This window comes from Netta rufina (assembly GCF_964035555.1).
Source record: "Netta rufina genome assembly, chromosome: 3".
Lineage (NCBI taxonomy): Eukaryota > Metazoa > Chordata > Aves > Anseriformes > Anatidae > Netta > Netta rufina.
This window is the reverse complement of record NC_140125.1, coordinates 108,449,457-108,469,434: the sequence shown is the minus strand read 5'-3', so window position 1 is coordinate 108,469,434 and position 19,978 is coordinate 108,449,457. Positions and strand designations below refer to the sequence as shown.

General features: G+C 36.7%; 1 protein-coding gene across 1 annotated transcript in view; it reads left to right on the top strand.

Annotated features, from left to right (window-relative positions):
• The window catches only part of NBAS (NBAS subunit of NRZ tethering complex), a gene marked incomplete at its 5' end in the record, with an annotated part of 190,198 nt that overhangs the window by 164,828 nt on the left and 5,392 nt on the right, over positions 1 to 19,978 (top strand). Inside the window, 2 exons of the mRNA XM_084283852.1 lie at positions 5,010 to 5,154; positions 11,634 to 11,762. Coding sequence (XP_084139978.1) covers positions 5,010 to 5,154; positions 11,634 to 11,762 — 274 coding nt within the window. The remainder of the gene's footprint in view (positions 1 to 5,009; positions 5,155 to 11,633; positions 11,763 to 19,978) is intronic.

Below are 19,978 nucleotides of genomic sequence, written 5' to 3'. Positions count from 1 at the left end.
CCCTCAGTCCTCCTACCTCAAGCATGATTGGCTTTAAAAAGTCAGCTACAGCTCTCTTTAGTATCCTTCAATATGAGAGAACATTCATTTTCTGAACTCTTACCAAGTAGATAGTTAGATCTTTGCAACTCCTTCTTGTTACAATCAGCTGGGAATAGCTTACATTTCATTTTCATTATTTTGAATTTTATTTCTTAATTTGAATTATTTTGCTTTGTAAACCCTGGAGTAATTCATGCCAGCCAAGAAACAGAGAGTGTTTTGTAAGTATGATGCTCTGCAGCAATCAAAACCAGCAACAACAAAATTTTTACTTCCTGCCTTCTTTATCTGAGCTTTCTTTCCTTCTCTCCCTATTGTCATTGACAGTCATTATCATATGCTTATCTCTGCATTTTTGGCAAGGCTGCTAGCAATCTCTGCTCTGTTCTAGTGTCTTCTCTTCTTGCATTACTCATAAATTCTCTCTTTTGTCTCTGTTACATATTTCATGTCAGTAGTGTTCAGGTATCCTTACAAGATTTTCTTTTTTTAAATGTTCCTGAAACTGTGTTGCTGAAAAACCTACCTTGGTAGATCAGTTGGAATAAAGCAGGAACTCTTTAGATAGTGAGTTATTCAGCAATCCCATTTTTTAAACCAAATCGTGTGAAGAAATTGTTGAGTAAAGAAGAGAACTATAAGCAATTAAGCCAATTGTTTAGCTGTACGTATTAGGGTTTTGTTCAATCTTTACTTATTTGTTCTTGCTCTGCTGCAAAAAAAAGGCCTTTGATGCTAACTGATTGTTTATTTCATATGTAATAATATGTGCAGGAACTGGGGAATTTTACTCTTAGTCATCTGAATACTTAAAATCTCAGTTTTAAGCCTAGCAGTAAATACCTAATCCTTAAAACTGAATACCAAACTAGAAAATAAAACTTATCTTTTGTAAAGGCTCAAAAGGAAGGGAAAGTAAAAGAACTGAAGCTTGGGGTCTTTTTCTTTACTACTTTTTTTTTTTAATTTTTATTTCTAATTAAAAAAAAAAAAAGAGTTCTCTGACAAAGATCAGTCTGAGGGTGTTTTTGTATTTCAAAACACTCTGACAAAAGAATGGCCACGTTGACTGCGAGGAACCACTGAAGGTGACTTGGTCGTTTCAGTCAATACTCAAATATATACGTTTTTTAAAAACTGGTGTTTAAACCCATGTTATTCATGGATGCTTTTCCATCTAGGTGTCTCATAGTCTCATATTCAGATGTCATTTTAAGTGCTTCATGAAGACATTAAAAAAAAAAAAAAAGGAAGAAAAAGATTTGACAGTTACTAAAGCTCTGCAGTCCTTTGGAACTTGCTGCCTACGTTCAAAAGGCATTTTTTATATTCATTTTAAATATTGATGAGGTGTTTGGGAACTCAGAAAGACATGATTTTAGGGGCTCAATGGCTTAGTTCATGTTTTATTTTTTCTTAATGCAAAATGTCCCTCCAAAGATGCTTTTGGTTTGGTGCAGGAAAATAATGCCTTCATTGCAAGTTTGTGAAAAAGTTCTCAGCATGGAAAAAGTAAATGACTTCTATTTATTTAAAAATAAATAAAAATGGTTAAATTCATGAAAGAAGAAAACTGAATTCTGCCTCCAGTTGTCAAATTTTTTGGTGACTGAATCTTGTTTTTACGTAGAGATGGCAGATGATGCTTTATTTGATAGCAGACCACAGAAGGTCAAATAATTATAAAGAAAATTATAATTTTCAGAAATCACAATTATATGTCAGAAAAGATTTATATATGTAAAGTATATATCCAATGCTTAACTTAAGGCATGCCATGTGCAGCTTTATTTATTGAATGGTCTTGCATCTTTCTCGTTATATCTAACTTTTCTAATTGTTCTGTTTCTTCGTAACTACTTCTAAATGTGCTTTGAAGTGTGATTTTTGTTTTCTTCTTCTAGTGGAAAATTCTTCTAGGTTTTCTTAATGTACTCTGGAGGCAGCAGCTATAAAAATGGAAATTCATGATGATTCTCCATGCCTCTAAGCAAAAGATGGATCACATAGCAGGAGCTATTAATTTAGCCAGTGGCAAAGATGGAGTTGCATATTGTTTTTTTTCTTCTCCTGACCTTACAGGGAGTTCGTAGATCGAGTGCATCATGTTTTGCCTGTCAGATAAGTTGGCTTCTTTGGGTCTAACCCATCAGGTTGGAGAGGAGGAGGAGCTGTGCTGCTCCCAGCCAGGCTCCTGGCAGCAGTTTGTTCAGTGACTGTGACTGATGGAAAGGCTCAATTAAGTTGTCAAAAAGAATGAAAATCACAACTTCTATTTAGTTTGCATTCAAACTTACCTGCTCTTAGCATCTCTGCCTGGTGTTTGTGTTAGAATATAATGTCAGCTTCCAGTGGAGCTGGTTTTATTTGTTTACAGTATGTACTTACGAAAGTGGAAGCTGAACAGGAGAGATCTTATATATGTATGAAATAGTAGGTGTTAGCAGTTGTCCTCTACCAAATTGTCAGACCTATTCTTTGTTATGTGTCAGCCCAACTGATTTTTTTTTTTAACAGACTCCATTTGCTGCTGTAGTTATTATGTTACTTTGAACAATTGGTGCTAAATAATACCATTGAAAAACAGCACTTAAAAAGCACTTTACAGCTCCTTTCCACTTGTGCTGGACAAGTATCTTAATTTACGGTGAACTGTAAGACCAACCTGCCAGATTTGCTCTTCCAGTGACTTTTTTTCCCCTCTTCAAACAAAATAAAATAAAAATATATCCTGCTTTTTTGGGATGTTGATTAATGACCAGAAATTCATGGAGTTTTTTTTTTTTAACCACCTTTTGTGCCTTCTTTTGCGTATGCACAGATAAACATAATGGCTGCGTGTCGTGGTTTAACCGGGCCGGCAGCTAAACACCACACAGCCGTTCGCTCACTCTCCCCTCTCCCTCTCTGGGATAGGGGAGAGAAAAGGGAAAGTGAAGCCCATGAGCTGAGATAAAGACAGTTTATTAAGACAGGAAAATAATAATAATGATAATAATAATAATAATGATAATAACAATAACAATAATGATGATAATAGTACAACTACTAATAATGTGTACAAACAAGTGATGCACAATGCAATTGCTCACCACCCGCTGACCGATGCCCAGCCTACCCCCGAGCAGTCCGGCCCCCTCCCCTGGCTAGCCACCCCTATATATTGTTTAGCATGATGTCAGATGGTATGGAATACCCCTTTGGCTAGTTTGGGTCAGCTGTCCTGGGTCTGTCCCCTCCCAGCTCTTACTGCACCCCCAGCCTGCCTGTTGGCAGGACAGAGCAAGAAGCTGAGATGTCCTTGGCTTGGTATAAGCACTGCTCTGCAACAATTAAACCATCGGGGTGTTATCAGCACTCTTCTCATCCTAAGCCAAAATATAGCATTCTACCAGCTACTAGGAAGAAAATTAACTCTGTCCTAACTGAAACCAGGACATTGTGTTACTGTGGCTTTATGTGGTCTTGATCTATGCTGTTAAGTGTGATTTTAGCCCATTGTAGAAGTGTATTGAAACACATTAACTTAACTCAAATTAGCAAAATGGCAGTGTGGATGTGTTCCAGTGTTACAGTTCATGCTCTCATTTAAAAGCTCCAGTCTGCTGCCTGTTTCTATCAGTACATCCAGAAAGTACACCTGTCACTACCAACAGTAGTCAGACATCTCCATGATCTAGCAAATAGCTGCTGTAGGCCAAGAAATGTTCCAGCAATTAAATTTTATACTAAATGTTGCCTTTGCTAGCATGCATGATATAACTTACATATGCCTACTGTCTGCCTTCTGTTTAAGGCTGACCATGTAATGGTGATAGCAGAAGAAGTTGTATTCATTTTTGGGTCCCTGGCGACAAGGATATTATTTTGATCAAGCACGTGCATTGATGAGAAACGAAGCTAAGGGAACTGGGGCTGTTTAGTCTGGAGAAGAGGAGGCCAAGGGGAGAGCTCATTGCTCTCTACGACTACCTGAAAGGAGGTTGCAGCAAGGATGGTGTTATTCTCTTTTCTCACATAATGAGTGATAGGACGTAAGGAAGTGATCTCAAGTTGTGCCAGGAGAGGTTTAGATTGTATTTAGGAAGGATTTCTTCATGGAGAGGGTGACCAAGCATTGGAATGGGATTTCCAGGAGATGTGGTGGAGTCCTCATCCCTGGATGTATTTGTGACGTGTAGACATGACACAAAGGGATGTGGTTTAGTGATGGAACTCAGTAGTTCATGGTGGCTGAACTTGGTGGTCTTGAAGGCCTTTTCCAACCCAGGTGATTCTAGGATTCCAATTTCTATATGAAATAGAAAGGAGACTTTAAATACAATAACAATAATGACCATAATAAAAAAGTATCTACATATCTACTAATGGAGAAGTACAGTTGCATATAATTTCTCTCTACAGCATTGTTTGTATGAGCTATAAAATGGGTTTTATAGAAGAAGATAGATATATTTTTAAATGTTTATTTTTGTTTGTGCTTGTTGGACTGGAAAATTAAAATATGAGTCTTCTAAGTTTTTTCTAAACAAAGAAACTAGACAGGTACTTGAGAGACAGATTCTGTTAGAATTTGATCAAAGCTAAGAAAATTAGGAATTCTGGTTTCATGTCACCACTCCCTCAATACCATTTTGTTTGGGAAATTAGCTGGTACAAGGACAGGAGATGCTGTTCCTGTGCTGTTCCAATTTGATCAGTCTTTGTCTGGTGTGTGATTCCTCAGATAACAGTATGTCAGAATTCAAAATACTTCTAATAACTTTGTTGCATTGAAAGACGGATGGCATCAGAATAGTAACTTGTTTCAAAATGTTTTCTTCTCTGTTTCATGAGATCATACTTTAATTCTCATACATGTGCACAAACTTCAGAAAATTGTGTGTATGTATATATACATGTATGTATATGTATATATGTGTATGTGTACATATAAACATCTTTTTTTTTTTTTTTTTTGTGGGCAGGTTGTGCACAGATGATAATCCCTGGGTGAAACTGGGGACTGCTATGCTACAGAGATGCCCAGCTGAGGAAAAGGAGAGCACGGGAAATGAAATTTTGAAAATCTGCCGTTCTTTGTATGACACTAAGCACATGCTCCCTGCTGAGGTAAGTTTTAACGTTGATTGTCGTGGATATGAGTCCTGTTTTGCAGTCCCAGTGCAAGACAATGTTGCCATGCTGTATCAAGTCCAGTGGAGAGCCAGCAGGATGATCAGGATGCTGATACACAATACATAGAGAGTGGCTGAGAGAATTGGGTTGATTCCATCTTAAGAAGAGATGGTAGAGGGAGATCATATTGCTGTTTTTAAATATGTGGAAGAGAAAACATGTAGAGGAGGCAGAGACAGGTTCTTTTTAGTGATTAAATGAAAGGCAGGAGAGATAACGTGCAACCTAAAAACTGTTTATCTACAAGGAATAGTTTTTCTCCACTGAAGTGGTGAAACACTGGAACATGCGGTTGCCTGGAGAAGACATGGATTCTTCATCCTTGGAAATATTCAGAACTTGGCTGGATCACATCATGGGCAATTTGATCTTGTCAGGCTGGCTTTGAATTAGGAGCTAGTTAGATTATATGACCTTTAGAGGTCTGTTCCAGTGTAAATTCTTTGAAGTATTTGTAGAAAGGCTTTAATAATGCATTGGTATTGAAATCAGTATGGCTAAAGCTGTTCATTAAATAGTGAGTAATTTTCTCTCTTATGAATGTATAACGGTTTAGCGAGGAATCCTTGAAAATGTGTTGGCGATAAAAATTTATATACAAGCAATTACTTTGTAATAACCGTGTGATATTCTGTCTTGCTCTACTGTGTAAGTATACTTCCATACAAGCATCTCTACAATTATTGAAGTGTTTTGTACATAAATATTGTATACTAATCAAGACAGGCTTGAGAAATGCTTAATAAACTTCACACAACTTTAGAGTAGTCCTGTGCATATTTTACTAGGCTCATTAATCGCTTATAATCTTCTTCGTGCAATCACAATCTTTGCTAGAGAAAACAGCTAATGTTAAGACCAGAAGCAGAACAGAAGAGACAGATTCTATTTAAAATAAATGGGAAGGGGTGGGCTGTGCTTTTTTTTTCAATAGTTAGACTGATTTCAGTTCAAAATCTGTGTAAAACATGACTCCAGAAGGTGTCAGTAATCTGAAAGGTTGCATTATTAATTCACTGGCTTCACCAAAACTTTTGGTTGAAGACAGGTGTCTATAACTTTGAGACTGGTGTTAAGTGTACATGTATGTAGCTTTTCTTTACAGGATTGAGTGATGCATCGTAGGATGATCTTACACGTCCATAAGAGTAGTCAAAAGTTGCCAAAGTAGGCTAACTCACTTTAGTGAATGAGGAAGACAAATCCCCCTGAAGGTCATCATCTTATAGCAGTCAGTTTACCAAGAGTTCTGCTCAAGAGTGGGTTGTAGTTTTCTCACATTTCTTAATTAAGTGAACTTTTTCTTGAATTCCATAACAAGACCATTATTTATTCACTGTTTTGATGTTGTTTGACAGCTTTAGTTAGAGGTGCGTTGTTTTTTAAAGATAGAGTGTTGGAAGAACCCTACCTATGGGTGTGAATATATACAGATGCAGTATAAAGATTCATTACTAGTAAAAGTTATGTAATGTTTGAGGACCAGACTAGCTTTACCAATTTAACGTACCTTTTTTGGCTAGAATGTTGTACAGCAACAGAAGTTGCACCGTAATGTTTGATTGTACTGTTACCTACAAATACAGGCTGTACTGTTTTAAGTCTCTTCTTGGGAAGAAGGGGAATGACATGGGTGAATTTAAGTAACTTATTTATACACACAGCTGCAGTGCTTAAGCGCTGTACACTTAAGTGTACAGTAAGTTGAGCTTGCATGGCTATATAAGATGAAAACCTGATTGCTTACAAATAACCTATTTAGATGACTTCATATTTCAATAAATCTGAAGTCATACAATTAAGAGGAGAGAGCTAGAATGATGGAATTCTAAAAACATTTTATCACCATGGATAACATTTGCCATTCTGAAATGCAAAAGTTGTGATGGAAAATAACATTTAACTTCAAGTCATGATGGTCTAGAAAAACCTTCCTTAGATGTAGATTTCATCAGAAAGCACTCTTGTTCTTTATCCTTCCTCCTGCTGGTCTTTCTAGCTTATTTACAGCCAAGATCTTTTTTAATGTTTTCTGGGGAATTGCATAGCTTTAATCTTTGCATCTATATATGTGGATTTTTTGTTTGGTTGGTTTTATTTGCATTATTCAGTGGATGGACTTTTTCATTCGTCTTTGTTCAAATAAGCACTGTTTTACTTGCTTAGAGTGCACATCTGTTTGGACTATCTGGCATCTCCTGCACTGCCTGATAAATCTCTTTAGAAAGGGGCAAATTCTTCTTCCCCCTAGTAAGTGTTAAAGTGCGACTCCTCTGAATATCTTGTGTTTTTCTATCAACCTGTAGGTCAGGTGTCAGTTAACACGAACACTTAAGTAGAAGAATGCGTCTAGTCTCTTGTAACTTCTGGGGTTTTGGTGGCCATAAGATGCTTATCTTGTAGAATAATACAGCAGTCGATTTTCTTTTTTTTTCCCTTCTATTTTTGCAGCTAGTTATTCATGCTTTTTATATATGAATTTACTTTGTATGTTTTTCTTCATTCGCAGTTGTCTCTGACCATTTTGTTTAGGTAATGTTGAATTTAAATGCTAGCCTTTGAGTCTCTTTACACAATACTGTTTGTACTCATTATCCAGCCATTTGAGCCATCCATGAAAACACTGAGTAATAGCGGACCCAAAGCAGACTCCTATGCAATTCATTTGTTATGCCTCACTGGTGTTACAGTGAACCATCAATAGCTGCATAACTAGTTAGGAAGCAAATGTTTCTTTACAAAAGTTTCAGCTACATCATGGTAATCTGGATTTTGATTTAGGACTTCCCTTGTCCCTCTCACAGGTAACATCATGTGACCTCAAAGTGCAGCCTCTCACAGCAGACAGAATGATACTAGAGTGCTTTCCAGTGCTATTGCAGAGAGAAAAGTTGTTTGTGTTGCTCTTTGAAAGTGCTCAGAATGTTGGCTTGTTGCATAGGTTGGATTTCCAATTCCTGCCCAAATCAGCAGTGCAGTCATTTGTACAAGACATACTAAGAGATGGTTTTACTATTTGGACAGTTTTCTGTGCTTGGCACATAGTCGTGTCACTTCAGTTGGAAAAAGGGATGAAGGCCGCTGCAAGGGTTTGCAAATTGGACCACACCGTCATAGACCTTATTTCCCTAGTTTCTCTGACAGTGTTTCAGTGTGACATCTTCGAAGTCTTGCCAAGATAAAAGTATACCATAGCAATTGCTTTATTCCTAACTATTAGACCTGTTGCTAGGACCCATAGGAAGATTTTCCTATGGGTTTTTTATGTTTGATTTTTCATTGTATGTTTTGATGGTTTTCACGGGCTTGATGTCTGAGAAGTCTACAATTCCTTTGCCTCTTGCACATCTTTATTCCATGTCTAAAGGGCAGGCTGCCTTTCTCTTTTCCAGTCTTCTGTAACCATTCTTGTTCTCAAGAGTGATATTTTTTAACTTGATTTATTATTTCTGTAGATCCTTTGAGATAAATTCTTGAGTCCCAGAAAAAATAATATATATTATTAATTCTAGACTAAATTTTCAATGCTGAAGTTTCACCTGTTGTAATTGTCAACTGTTGTTGTTCATTTGGTTGAGATCTTTTAATAAGAATTAAAGCAAGAAAGATATTTCCTTTTCTTGAATTTTCATTACTGGCTTTTGCATAGCAGTATGTCATTAATCATGATGTCATGTCATAAGAGTACCAGGGAAATGGAGGCAGTGCAGTCTCACCAGAAGGTTAGAGAGATCAAGTGCAGATTAGTGGATAAGAAGCGCAAGTCTCCATAAACAGCTAGTGAACTAGTGAGAATATAATGCCCTGTTAGCATAGCTGCATTTTGAGATGATGCTGCGAAAAGAGGGGCAAAAGAGAGAGCCTTACAAAAGTTGGTGTACAGATGAACCTGAAAGGGGAAGACTGAAAGAGTGCAGTATATTACCTTATCAGAGATTGAGAGGTTGATTTTATTGTGTTGTATGGGTATTTTTAGAGGGAGCAGAAGCTAATAAAATGCTCTTTTGATTTACAAAGAAATGTGTAAAATGAAACATAACAATTGTTGGAATATACTTTTCCTTAGAGAGAAATGATGAATTATCTATATTTGAACATTTTTTGTAGGTAAGACTGGATATCTGCTGTCTCCTAGACTCAAAATGAGGCACAGAGTTACTAAAGTCATATGACTGGTAACTACCTGAAATCTAACTACCTTTGGCTTAAAAATTTGCTAGCGTAAGGTAAATCTAAGTTGATTGAATAGCTAAACATTTTCTTCTGTTGAGGCCTTTATGCCTCTGTTACAAACAAAGCAGATTGCTTTAGAAAATATCCCATTAGAATGTATAACCAGTACTAGGACATAATCTTGAAGCATCTAAGAAGCAAACAAAACAGTGGCATGTCATCTGAGTTAAATGTTATTGCTTTGAAAATAAGAAAGTTAATATCTGTATTATTGCATTTGCTTGCTGAGTGATGTAATTTTCTTTATTTTAAAGAAGTGCAATGAGATAGCAAATAGATTCAACATCTGCACCATTGGTCTCCCTGATGTGTTGCTTTAAACTTGTACTGTACCTGATTCCCTTTTCTTCCTCACACAACCAAAAAATATGATTTGGGGTTCTTTTAGAGCCTTTTTATAGTTACGGGTTATTTCTAATGACACTGTTTCTCCATTTAGTTTTGAGAGGCTTTCAGGCAGAAAACGTTACCAAGTATGGTAAAATTGCTGTTTTGTTCAGGTTGTGTATCTTATGACTCAGAAATTATTTTTCTGAACATAAGCTGCATTTATTGCCATGGATACACCTTTTCAAGAACAGACTTGTAGAGTGAGTGAATCTCTAACTTTGCATTCAGTAGGTTTGCTGGTATGTCGAGCATACTGCTCAAAAGAAACACAGTATAATACGAAATTATCAAAAGTTTAATGAGCATATGACTGATCAGACAAAGTTTTAGTGTATTTTTTTAATCTTCTTTTTCCTTGATCCTATATTCTTATTCCTTGATCCCTTACTGAAAACATTAATCATCAGTAGCAGCAGAATATAGGTTTAAAGGAACAAATCTGGGTAAGAGAACAAGCATTGCATGAGTGATGCAGAGCTCAGTGCAGTATAATTTATCCTGCTCACTGCTGTTTCTTGAAGGTATACATTTAGAAGAGGCTGAGCAAAGTGCAGCTAAGAAGTTTCCTGTACCAAGTGAGGCCAGGTGATTGTGAAGTACATGACTGTCAAAACCTTTAACATCTTTGTCTTTGAATAGCAGCTGTGACTCTAAAAGCCTGGAAATTAAAACCATGCTGCTAAAAGTGTAATTGTATTTCAGTCTTCAAATTGTTATACTTACCATTAAACTTCAAAAGATTTCTAAAAATGGTTTGCATTCCCTCAAAGTAATATTTAGCTGATGAAATCCTTTGGCAATTGATGTTTTTTAAGTGTTGCAGTGAAACAAAGAGCCCCTGGAAGATTTGGATGCCATTTGCAAGGTGACAGTGCTATGTAATACTCAGTGTAAGCACTCAGCGTAAGTTGTCCCGAACACAGGACATGTCTGCTGGATCTCAGAGGAAAGTGGCTGTTAGAACAAAATCACTGGGAAAAAAAAAAGGCGGGGGGAAGTCATCAGTTTGTTAGTCTAAATGCTTTTTGATGTATAAATAAATAATTGCCATGTTAAGGAAAAACAAAAAGACAAGTTACTTGTAGGGTTTTTATTTGTTTGTTTGAATTTTTGTTTTGTTTTTAAACTAAAATTCAAATTAAAGATTTGGAAACACATAGTTTTTTTTTTTGTTTGTTTGCGTTTAAATATGTACTTTTTTGCTGCATCAGCTTTATGATGCTAAATTTGTGTTCAATTATAAAAATGAGAAGTTATATGAAAGAGGGAAAGGTAAATTACTATGCTTTCATCACGTGTAAAAGTTTGTATAAAGTTTGAAATTGTTTTTGAAACAGAGCTTTATGGTGTTGCACTTCGGTATGTACTGTTATTTCCTCTTTGTTTTGTTCCACATTTATGATTGTATAATTGAGTTACAGAAGTATCACAGGTGTTTGTTAAACTTCTTTCTGTGCTTTGCAGTATTTCACTAAGCACAAATATGTGAGTCCCAGAGAGGGCTGTGATTGCTTTGTTTCTCTTTCAGTGAAACTCTGGGTTCTAATGGTGATTCAGTGCCTCATCTTAATGTAACAAAGACTCAACTTAAAACCCTGTATTCCACTTTTTTTTTTGTTATAAATTTGTCTGTTCAAGTTTCCAAAGACTTATTTCCAACAGGGACTTCATTTGTTTTAGAAGTTAGGTTTTCATTCTTCATTTGACACAGAATTTTCATAAATTTTAGCTTGAGTGATGATGTTAATATCTCCAGAGATCTTGCTGAATGAGTTTACTTTTATTTTCAGTGTATAAAAGAATTATGTTTGTTGCTGCTTAACCAGTCCCTTTTGCTGCCATCCCTGAAACTGCTGGTGGAAAGCAAAGATCAAGATCTTCATGCTGTGGCACTGGAGCAGATAACAACTGTTGCTAAGGTATGAGCAGTTGAATTAGTTAGCTTTCAGAGTTTAAGGTAATAAATTAGCTCTTTTATCTTCATATTAGTAAGCAGAGACTATCGAGACCCTTATTATTAGGATTTTCTACAGCTATTGTGTACGCTGAGCAGTAACACAGGGCTTGTAAGATCTATTCTATATACTTGAGGTGATTAAAACTGACAGCATTTTCTTTAAATTACCTAGTGTGTTATTGTAAGTCAATGTGATGGAAAAGAAACAACCATGTTATATGAAATAGATTGCTATCTCAGTGTATCTATTATTGCACTTTATTATTTTTTTGTAAGTGATAAAAGTACAAATGAGTTAGCATGTCTCTGACAATCTTGGCATTGTTCATGTACACATTGTAAGCTGCTAACATTTTTTGTTTTGTAGAAGGGATGAAATACATATTTGGGGATTTTAGTCGATTCTAAGCATGTTTTTACTTAATACTGCAACAGAGTTTCTGGAAGAAAAAAAGCTAAATACTACCTCTTCTTTGGACAAGAACTGCTATACATTACTATGTATTTTCAATTGTTGTAGAAAGTTATACAATTGTTCCCCTCCTTCCCCCACCCCGGTAAAATGAAAGCTAGTCTTTTAGAAAGAAAAATCAATTGTTTGCATGTTTTGTTTTTTGTTTTTGTTTTTGGTCTCCTGAGAACTGAGGTGGGTTTAAAACTTCTAACTTCTAAATGAACTTCTGTGCATGTACAACCTGAAAGACTTTCTTGGATTTTGTTAGCCATGGTTGTGCAGTACAGCTATCTACTTACTGCAAAAGAGAAGGAATGGCTTTCCTTTCTTGCTGGATAACTGCATTGAAGGTCCCCATATAATGTTTATTTATTTAGAAAAAACACATCTCCAATATTTTTGAATTCTGTACTGTCTCTTAGGGAGCTCTTAGTTGTATATTGCAATATAAAATAATAATTGAGGTAAAATTTCCAGTATGCTACTTCAAAATAAAACTGCCTTTACAGAAACAGGAATGAAAACTTGTACATGTTTTTAAAATAAGCATCCTCAAAACGCAAAAGCTTTAAAAATGCAATGTGTTGGAATGCAGATTGAAAATGTACCTTTTTTCTGAGATTAAAAGTATGCAAACTTTCCTCCATTTCTGAAGGAACATTCTCCAGCAGGCTCTGTGTTCCAGTTATATGTGTTGCAACAAGTTTTTAGATTCTCTGGTTACAACAAACAGTGCTGTCCAATCCTGTAGTTTGACACCATCCCCTGTTTCCTAGGAAAGATATGAAAAGAAAAGCAATCCTGCTTTTCCCAGGATTCTACTGTAAGTCTCTCATCCTCTCTTGGTTTTATCTGCTTCTCTTCAGGGGGTCTCCAGAACCTGTCAGAGAAGTAATGAATCTGAAAGTATTGTCTTCATCTCAGATGTTGCTAATTTACCTTCAAAAGTTCTGTTATTGAAACGGATGGAGCACTAGCTTTGTGGAACATAAATGGACATTTAAAGTGTTTGCAGAGAAGGCAGCAGGGCGTGTTACATGTATTACACATCTGCTTGTATCAAAATGTGAATATTATAATTAACATCCAGTATGATGTTAATCCAGTATGAATTGGAAGTATTTCCTAGTTGAGGCTGTCGTTCTAAGGAAAGAACCACAGGTTTTTGTGAAGCTGGTCCTATTCCCAGTTCTTTATACAAATGAAACACAACATGTCTGATTTTTCCACAAAAGATACCTTTCTAACCACCAAAGCAGTGGATTATCATTAGCATATCAATAGTTTAATTTTCACACCTACAGTTGTAGATTTTGGTCTGCAAAACAATTTTTTTAAACTGTTTTTAAACAAGATGATCTTATAGAAAAGGAGCTGGAGATCAGATATATGCATGCACTTTCTCATCTATATGTTCTGTTAACCTTTTAAAATTGACTTTTTTGTTAACAGTTGAAAGCTGCTGAGTTAGTGATTAGCTCTCAAACTTCCCAGCAGGAATTTATGTCCGAGTACATTTTATTTAACTACTTTTAAAGCCCAGTGCTGTGCAGTAGCACTTTCTGAATGGCTGCTGATTGTATTGCTATCTTAACTGGCCTTTTCTTTCCAGTGTGCTGTGGCTTTTAATTTTCTACAGTTTGGGTTGATTATATTATATTGAAGTTTTAGGGCCAGGAACCATATTAACTTCTTACTAATATAAAACACTCACTACACCTATGCATTCCTAAAATAATGTTCTTTTTGGCCTTCTTATGTGAGAGGCGCTTTGAAAAACTATTCCTATTTTTTCTTCCAAAATCAGTATTAATTTGAGCATATACTTCTACACCAGTGCTCCATAACCTAGAATTTTCAGCGCATTTAGCTTCGGTCTAGTATTTCATCATAAGTTAATGAAAATGTAACTTGATTTCATTCCATAAGGCATAGTGTTTAGCCAGTACCTTGAATGTGAGATTCACCACCAGTGTTAGAAAAGCAACTAGCACAGAAGAGTGCCCTGCTGAATTTTAGAGCATGGTGGTTTCTTGGATGGTTTAGAAATTACCTCTTATTCCTTGATTTATATGCATCTCTTATGATTACACTAGTTGGTAGTTTACCAACTAAAAGTGTGTATACTGCTTAGCTATGTCAATGTTTATTCAGTATAATTTTGTATGCATACTTTTTGCTTTTTAGCAACAGTAATAGAATTGTTAATGCTTCTTGTAGAATTTTTAATGAATTTTTCATGGGAAGCCCATTTCTGGTTACATTAAACAGGAAAAGGACAAATAACATCTGGCAAAGGGAAATCATAGCTATTGATTCCCCGACATAGCTTTAAAACAACTCACAGATATGGCTGTGAGAAAAATACAGCACTTGCTTGCTGATACAATGTATTAGTTAGCCATTTGTTGTATGTTGCTGACAGCTTTATGGATGTTTACAGTTAAAAGGATGATGCTGAAGTGCTGATACTAAGAATTGTATAGCTTTTGCCTGTAATAAAACAACCAGGATTTTGTGTAAGCTTTTTTGAAATTGCAGACATCTCTTTTTATTGTGCATCTTCTTATAAACTGCCATTTGCCTCTTTTGGATAATAGAAATATCTGTTTTTTCTCTGTGGTGTGTGAAGAATTAAAAAAATGTAAAAAGTTTACTTAAATAAGCTTATTATTGCCAGTGGGATTTAGACTTTGCCCTTAAGAATCAGATTATTTTTTTATTTTTGAGAAGGGTTGGCGGTTCACTTGACTATCTTTCATAGATCAAGACTGATGTTTTTTACTTCTGACAGAGAAACTAAGTGTTCTGCTACCTGTTGGTAGGTAAAATGGAAGTTGACATGATCAATAAATACTACTTGAACAGAAAGTAGGACTAGAAAATGTTTTTAGTTAATCTAAAATAATATTTTATTTCAGTTTATATCCTGTATTTTCAATATTGAAGTGCTAAGACTGCCTTTTAAAAAATGAATGTGTGAAATTAATTTCCAGTTATTTCTCCACAGTCTTGTTCCATGTATAGCTGCTCACTTTGTGTGGCTTACCTTTTAAAAGAAACCTTGTAAAATTATGCATTTAAAACCTAACAGTAATATCTCTGTCCTTCACTTGTCTAGTTGTTTTTAGATCTTGTAATTTTCTTACCCCCTTACTTATTTGTCCTGCAGCCATGCAGACTCCATCCAGGAACAAAATGAAAAGCATTTTTACCTCCACTAGTAATGTAGAGCTAATACTCAAGCAAATGGCCGGTTCGGTTCTTTTTAGCTGTTATGTTATCAACAGCTCTTATTTTTCCATTAGTATCCGTATTTCATAGTGCATGGGTTTGGTAATGCATAAGTTATGGATGACACATTTCCTGTTGCTAGTACCAGACTCTCTAGACATAAAAAATGCTGACAGGGAATTGTCCGGACTCTGACTTGTCCTTTACTGAAGCAGGCAAACCTTCTGTCCTGTTCTTGCTTATCTAAAGTCATCAATGCAGAGAGATTTCTTTCAAATATACTATGTACTATCAAATATAGATACAATATCCATGTAGACTGTAATAGCTACCAGTAGAAATACTGGATACTTACATGAGATGTAGTGTTGGTCCTGGGAGTGGAGCCACATTATTTTTTTCACTCAAATTTTCAGAATCCTCAGTGATTTACTAGTAGAGCTTCTTTAGATGCCTCAAGTTGCTATTCCTAGTACGTCAAAAGAGCTGTCACCTTTGGTAGAGCTGATTTTCACCTACCTGTTTAGCACAAAAGGTTGTTTAAAACATGCAGACTCCCTGCCTCTGCTTGCCCAGGGGAGCTGCTGTCTTGGTGGAGCTGAGGGCCTCGAGCCTGAGCCCATTTGCAGTTGGTAACATCGTTTGTGCTGATGGCAAAGCCCCAGGCAGGCACGCTTAAACCTTCCTAATTATACACTGACGACACCAAGTTCAGCGTAAGACACAAACTGACATGGTGATTCAGAAATACTGCAGTCAGCGTAGGGGGTAAATACAGGTTGTACAACTGCTTCTTTTTCAGATCATTTGCCAAGGGTGTTTCAGAAACAGCTTGAATGTGTCCTCCCTAAGAGTCTGGGATGAAGCTCCTCCCGCTCCTGCTGAGGATATGCAGAAAGAAATTAAGACTTGTGGTGAAAGGAGCGCACGTGGTCCTCACTTCTGTGCTTGTTGAGGGCAGCCCTGCTGGGATGTGATTTTTCATGAGCAGATGCAGACTCTTTTATAAATTTTGCATTAAAGAGACATTTGATAAAATGTACAAACCCTGTTTGAAGCAGATTGCTGTAGCACTGCAGTGGCAGAAATGATCAGTGCATCTGTTGCAATCCTCTTTCTATGTGGTCTCTGGCTTCTTAGATGTATATGCACCTCTGTAGCTGGGAACTGCATTGATCGTCAGTCTAAAGTGAGCTAGTCATCAGAAGTAGCACTTGAATGCCTATGTCTTTAATGTAGATATCAGCCAATACCTAAATAGGTACCCATGTCAAGGAAAAAAGTCAGGATTTCCTCTCCTTAGCATAAGTATCCCCATTAGTTCTTTTCCCTGTACATATGCACAGTGTATGTGTGGGCATCACACTAAGTCAGCACTGTCAAATCCTACTGAAGGAGAAATGGATATGAAAAAGAGAAACATCTACAATTTAAGCCTTCCAAAAGTAAAAGGTTTTACACTAATGAAAAATTCAGCACCCTCAGCGTGGACATCTGGATAGATGCAGTGATTTTTCTCCATCACATATACTGTGAGTTTGTCATCGTTGTTGTTTATGGTTTATTCACATGTTCACACAAGATGGAAAGTGGCTGTGAATTCATTTCACAGAAGATGCCTGCACCTGCAAGACTTGCTTAAACTGCAGTCAGCTGCATTCCACATCACTGGAATAGTGTTTATGGGGAATCGGCTATAACCTGCTGGAACCAGTGTTTTAAGACTCACTTAGGATCTTGGGATGGTAAGGACATGCGTATGCAGGCAGATCAGAAGCGATTCATTAATAAGACCCTCCTTTGCTTGCTGTTCAGAAAAAACAAACAAACAAACAAACAAAAAAAACATCTTTTTAATACTAGGGTGCTAGGGTGGCACAGTTGCTTTTTACTAATTGTCTTAACTGAGTTTACTCTCTTGTTTACAAGTCATGTCAAAAGGGTTAGTTTGAAAAAGAAGAGACAGTAAAAAACTTAAGACTCCATGTTTACCATAGGCAAATATTTGGTATGTATGCTAGGTGTACATTCTTGCAGCCAGCGTGTGCCAATCCATAGAACATTTCAAGTATAGTCAAAATGGTTAGCAAACAAAAATAACCTCTAAGATTGTTACGAATTTATATGTAAAAATGTAAAATTTTGAAAATCTGAAGTCCATAGAGAATAGTGTCTTGGCTCCAACAGGGGAAATAATTACAAGTCTAATGAAGAATAAGAACAGGGGACATATATATCTTCTTGTTCTGGGTTGCTCTCGCAGCTTCCAGTTATTTTTGGCTGTATGTATTCATGTACTAAGTAACTGCTAGTAGTTTTCTCTCTCAGTTTTGTCCAGTTTCCCCTTTAAACATGGATGAGCTTTTACATTGTGCAGTATCATTTGCCAAAGAATTCAACAGTGTAATAAAAAGCTATTTTTCTTTTATTTACTCTGAATCTGATTCTTTTAGGTTCACTTGATGCTTCATAATTCTTGTTTTATGAGGGAATGTTTAATCAGTCCCCATATACTTTAATGATGCTGATATCTGCTTATACTCTCTAAGGTTCTGCTTTTTTAGGTGGAGGAGTCCTAGATTTTTGAGTTCTTGAGCAAATACCATATTATAAACTCTATAGAGGAAATGGCCTCAAGTTGTGGCAGGGGAGGTTTAGGTTGGAAATCAGAAGACATTTCTTCTCAGGAAGGTTAGTCAGGCATTGGAATGGGTTGCCCAGGGAGGTGGTGGAGTCACTGTCCTTGGGGGTGCTTAAGGAAAGGTTGGACGTGGTGCTTAGGGACATGGTTTAGTGGGTGATATTGGTGGTAGGGGGATGGTTGGACCAGATGGTCTTGAATATCTTTTCCAACCTTAATGATTCTGTGATTCTATAATATATTTTTGCTTTAAAATGTATGTTGTGTCTATATTTTAAAGCAGTGCTTGCATTAATGTTTGTTCTAATTTAAAATAATCTTAAATATAGTTATAGAGTGCATTTATTTTTTTAAATCTTTTTATAGTTTTATCAAAATATGGCTGCTCAATATATAAGCTGTATTAATTGAGATTTTAAAATACACATTGATTCATTGACAGTCTTTCGCATAGGTTTGGGTAAGTAATTTCCATGAGCACATTTTTTTATTTAAATACTGGCACGATCCAGAGTTGTAAAAGTGATAAAAACATATAGTCAAGTTTTTGCTGCATATTTTTATACAAATTTCTCATTAAACCTTGGCTTCTCTGCATTCCTCCCACTCCTGTCAGGCACCACTTAGATTTACCAAAGCAGTGCAGAACAGGCAGAGGCCTTGGCCCCAAGAAATGTGTTCAAAGGATCTGATTTAACACAATCATAAAATCGAAGTATGGTGTAGGTTGAAAGGGACCTTAAAGATCATCTAACTCCCGATCCCTGCCATGGGCAGGGACACCTCCCACCAGATCAGGTTGCCCAAAGCCCCATCCAGCCTAGCCTTGAACACCTCCAGGGGTGGGGCATCCACAGCTTCTCTGGGCAACGTGTGCCAGTGCCTCACCACCTCCAAGTGAAGAATTTCTTCCTAATATCTAATCTGAATCTCCGCTGCTTTAGTTTATAGTCATTATCCTTGTCCTATCACCACATTCCCTAACAGAATGCCTCTCCTGCTTTTTTGTAGGCTCCCTTTATGTATTGGAAGGTCTCCCTGGAGCCTTCTCTTCTGCAGGCTGAACAACCACAACTCCCTCAGCCTGTCTTGATAGGAGAGGTGCTCCAGCCCTCTGACTGTCCTCTTTGCCCTCCTCTAGACTTGTTCTAGTAGATCCATGACCTCAGAGCCAAACACTCCAGATGGAGTCTCTTGAGAGCAGAATAGAGAGGGAGAATCACCTCCCTCGCTGTGCTGGCCATGCTGCTTTTGATGCAGCTCAGGACATGGCTGGCTTTCTGGGCTGTTGCCTTCTTGTGTTTCCAGTCACCTGGAGACAAATACATTGCAAAGGCTTCCCCTTTCAGACCAGATTTTCAGACAGCCTTGAAGAGTCAGACAATTGTAAATGTTAATCAGTTTAAACCTACTGGACTATTCAATCTTAAGTGTGGGCTTCCAGACACAACCAAAAGTGTTTTGTGTGCTCTTTTGTTGTGTATAAAGGCACAATGATCTTGTTCATGTGTGAATACAGATGCATTGCTCTGCTTCTGTATTGCACGTGGACATCTTTATATTCATATGTAGCTCAGACGATTAATGGCTTTATGCTGAAAAAGATATTCGTTTCAGACTTGTCTCTCTCCAATTTGTAGGTTTTTGGCATACGAAATTGTACTAATCTATAGGACTTTTCATTAACTGAATAATAGCCTAAAAAAAAACACTAATTCAAATCAGACCTCCCATCTGCCGTTAGTCTCATTACTGTAATTATTGTTTGTGGTTTATGTCCATAAAAATAAATACTAAAGCGCTGGGTAAAGTTGCATTCTATGCGCTGATCAAGAATAGAGCATATGGA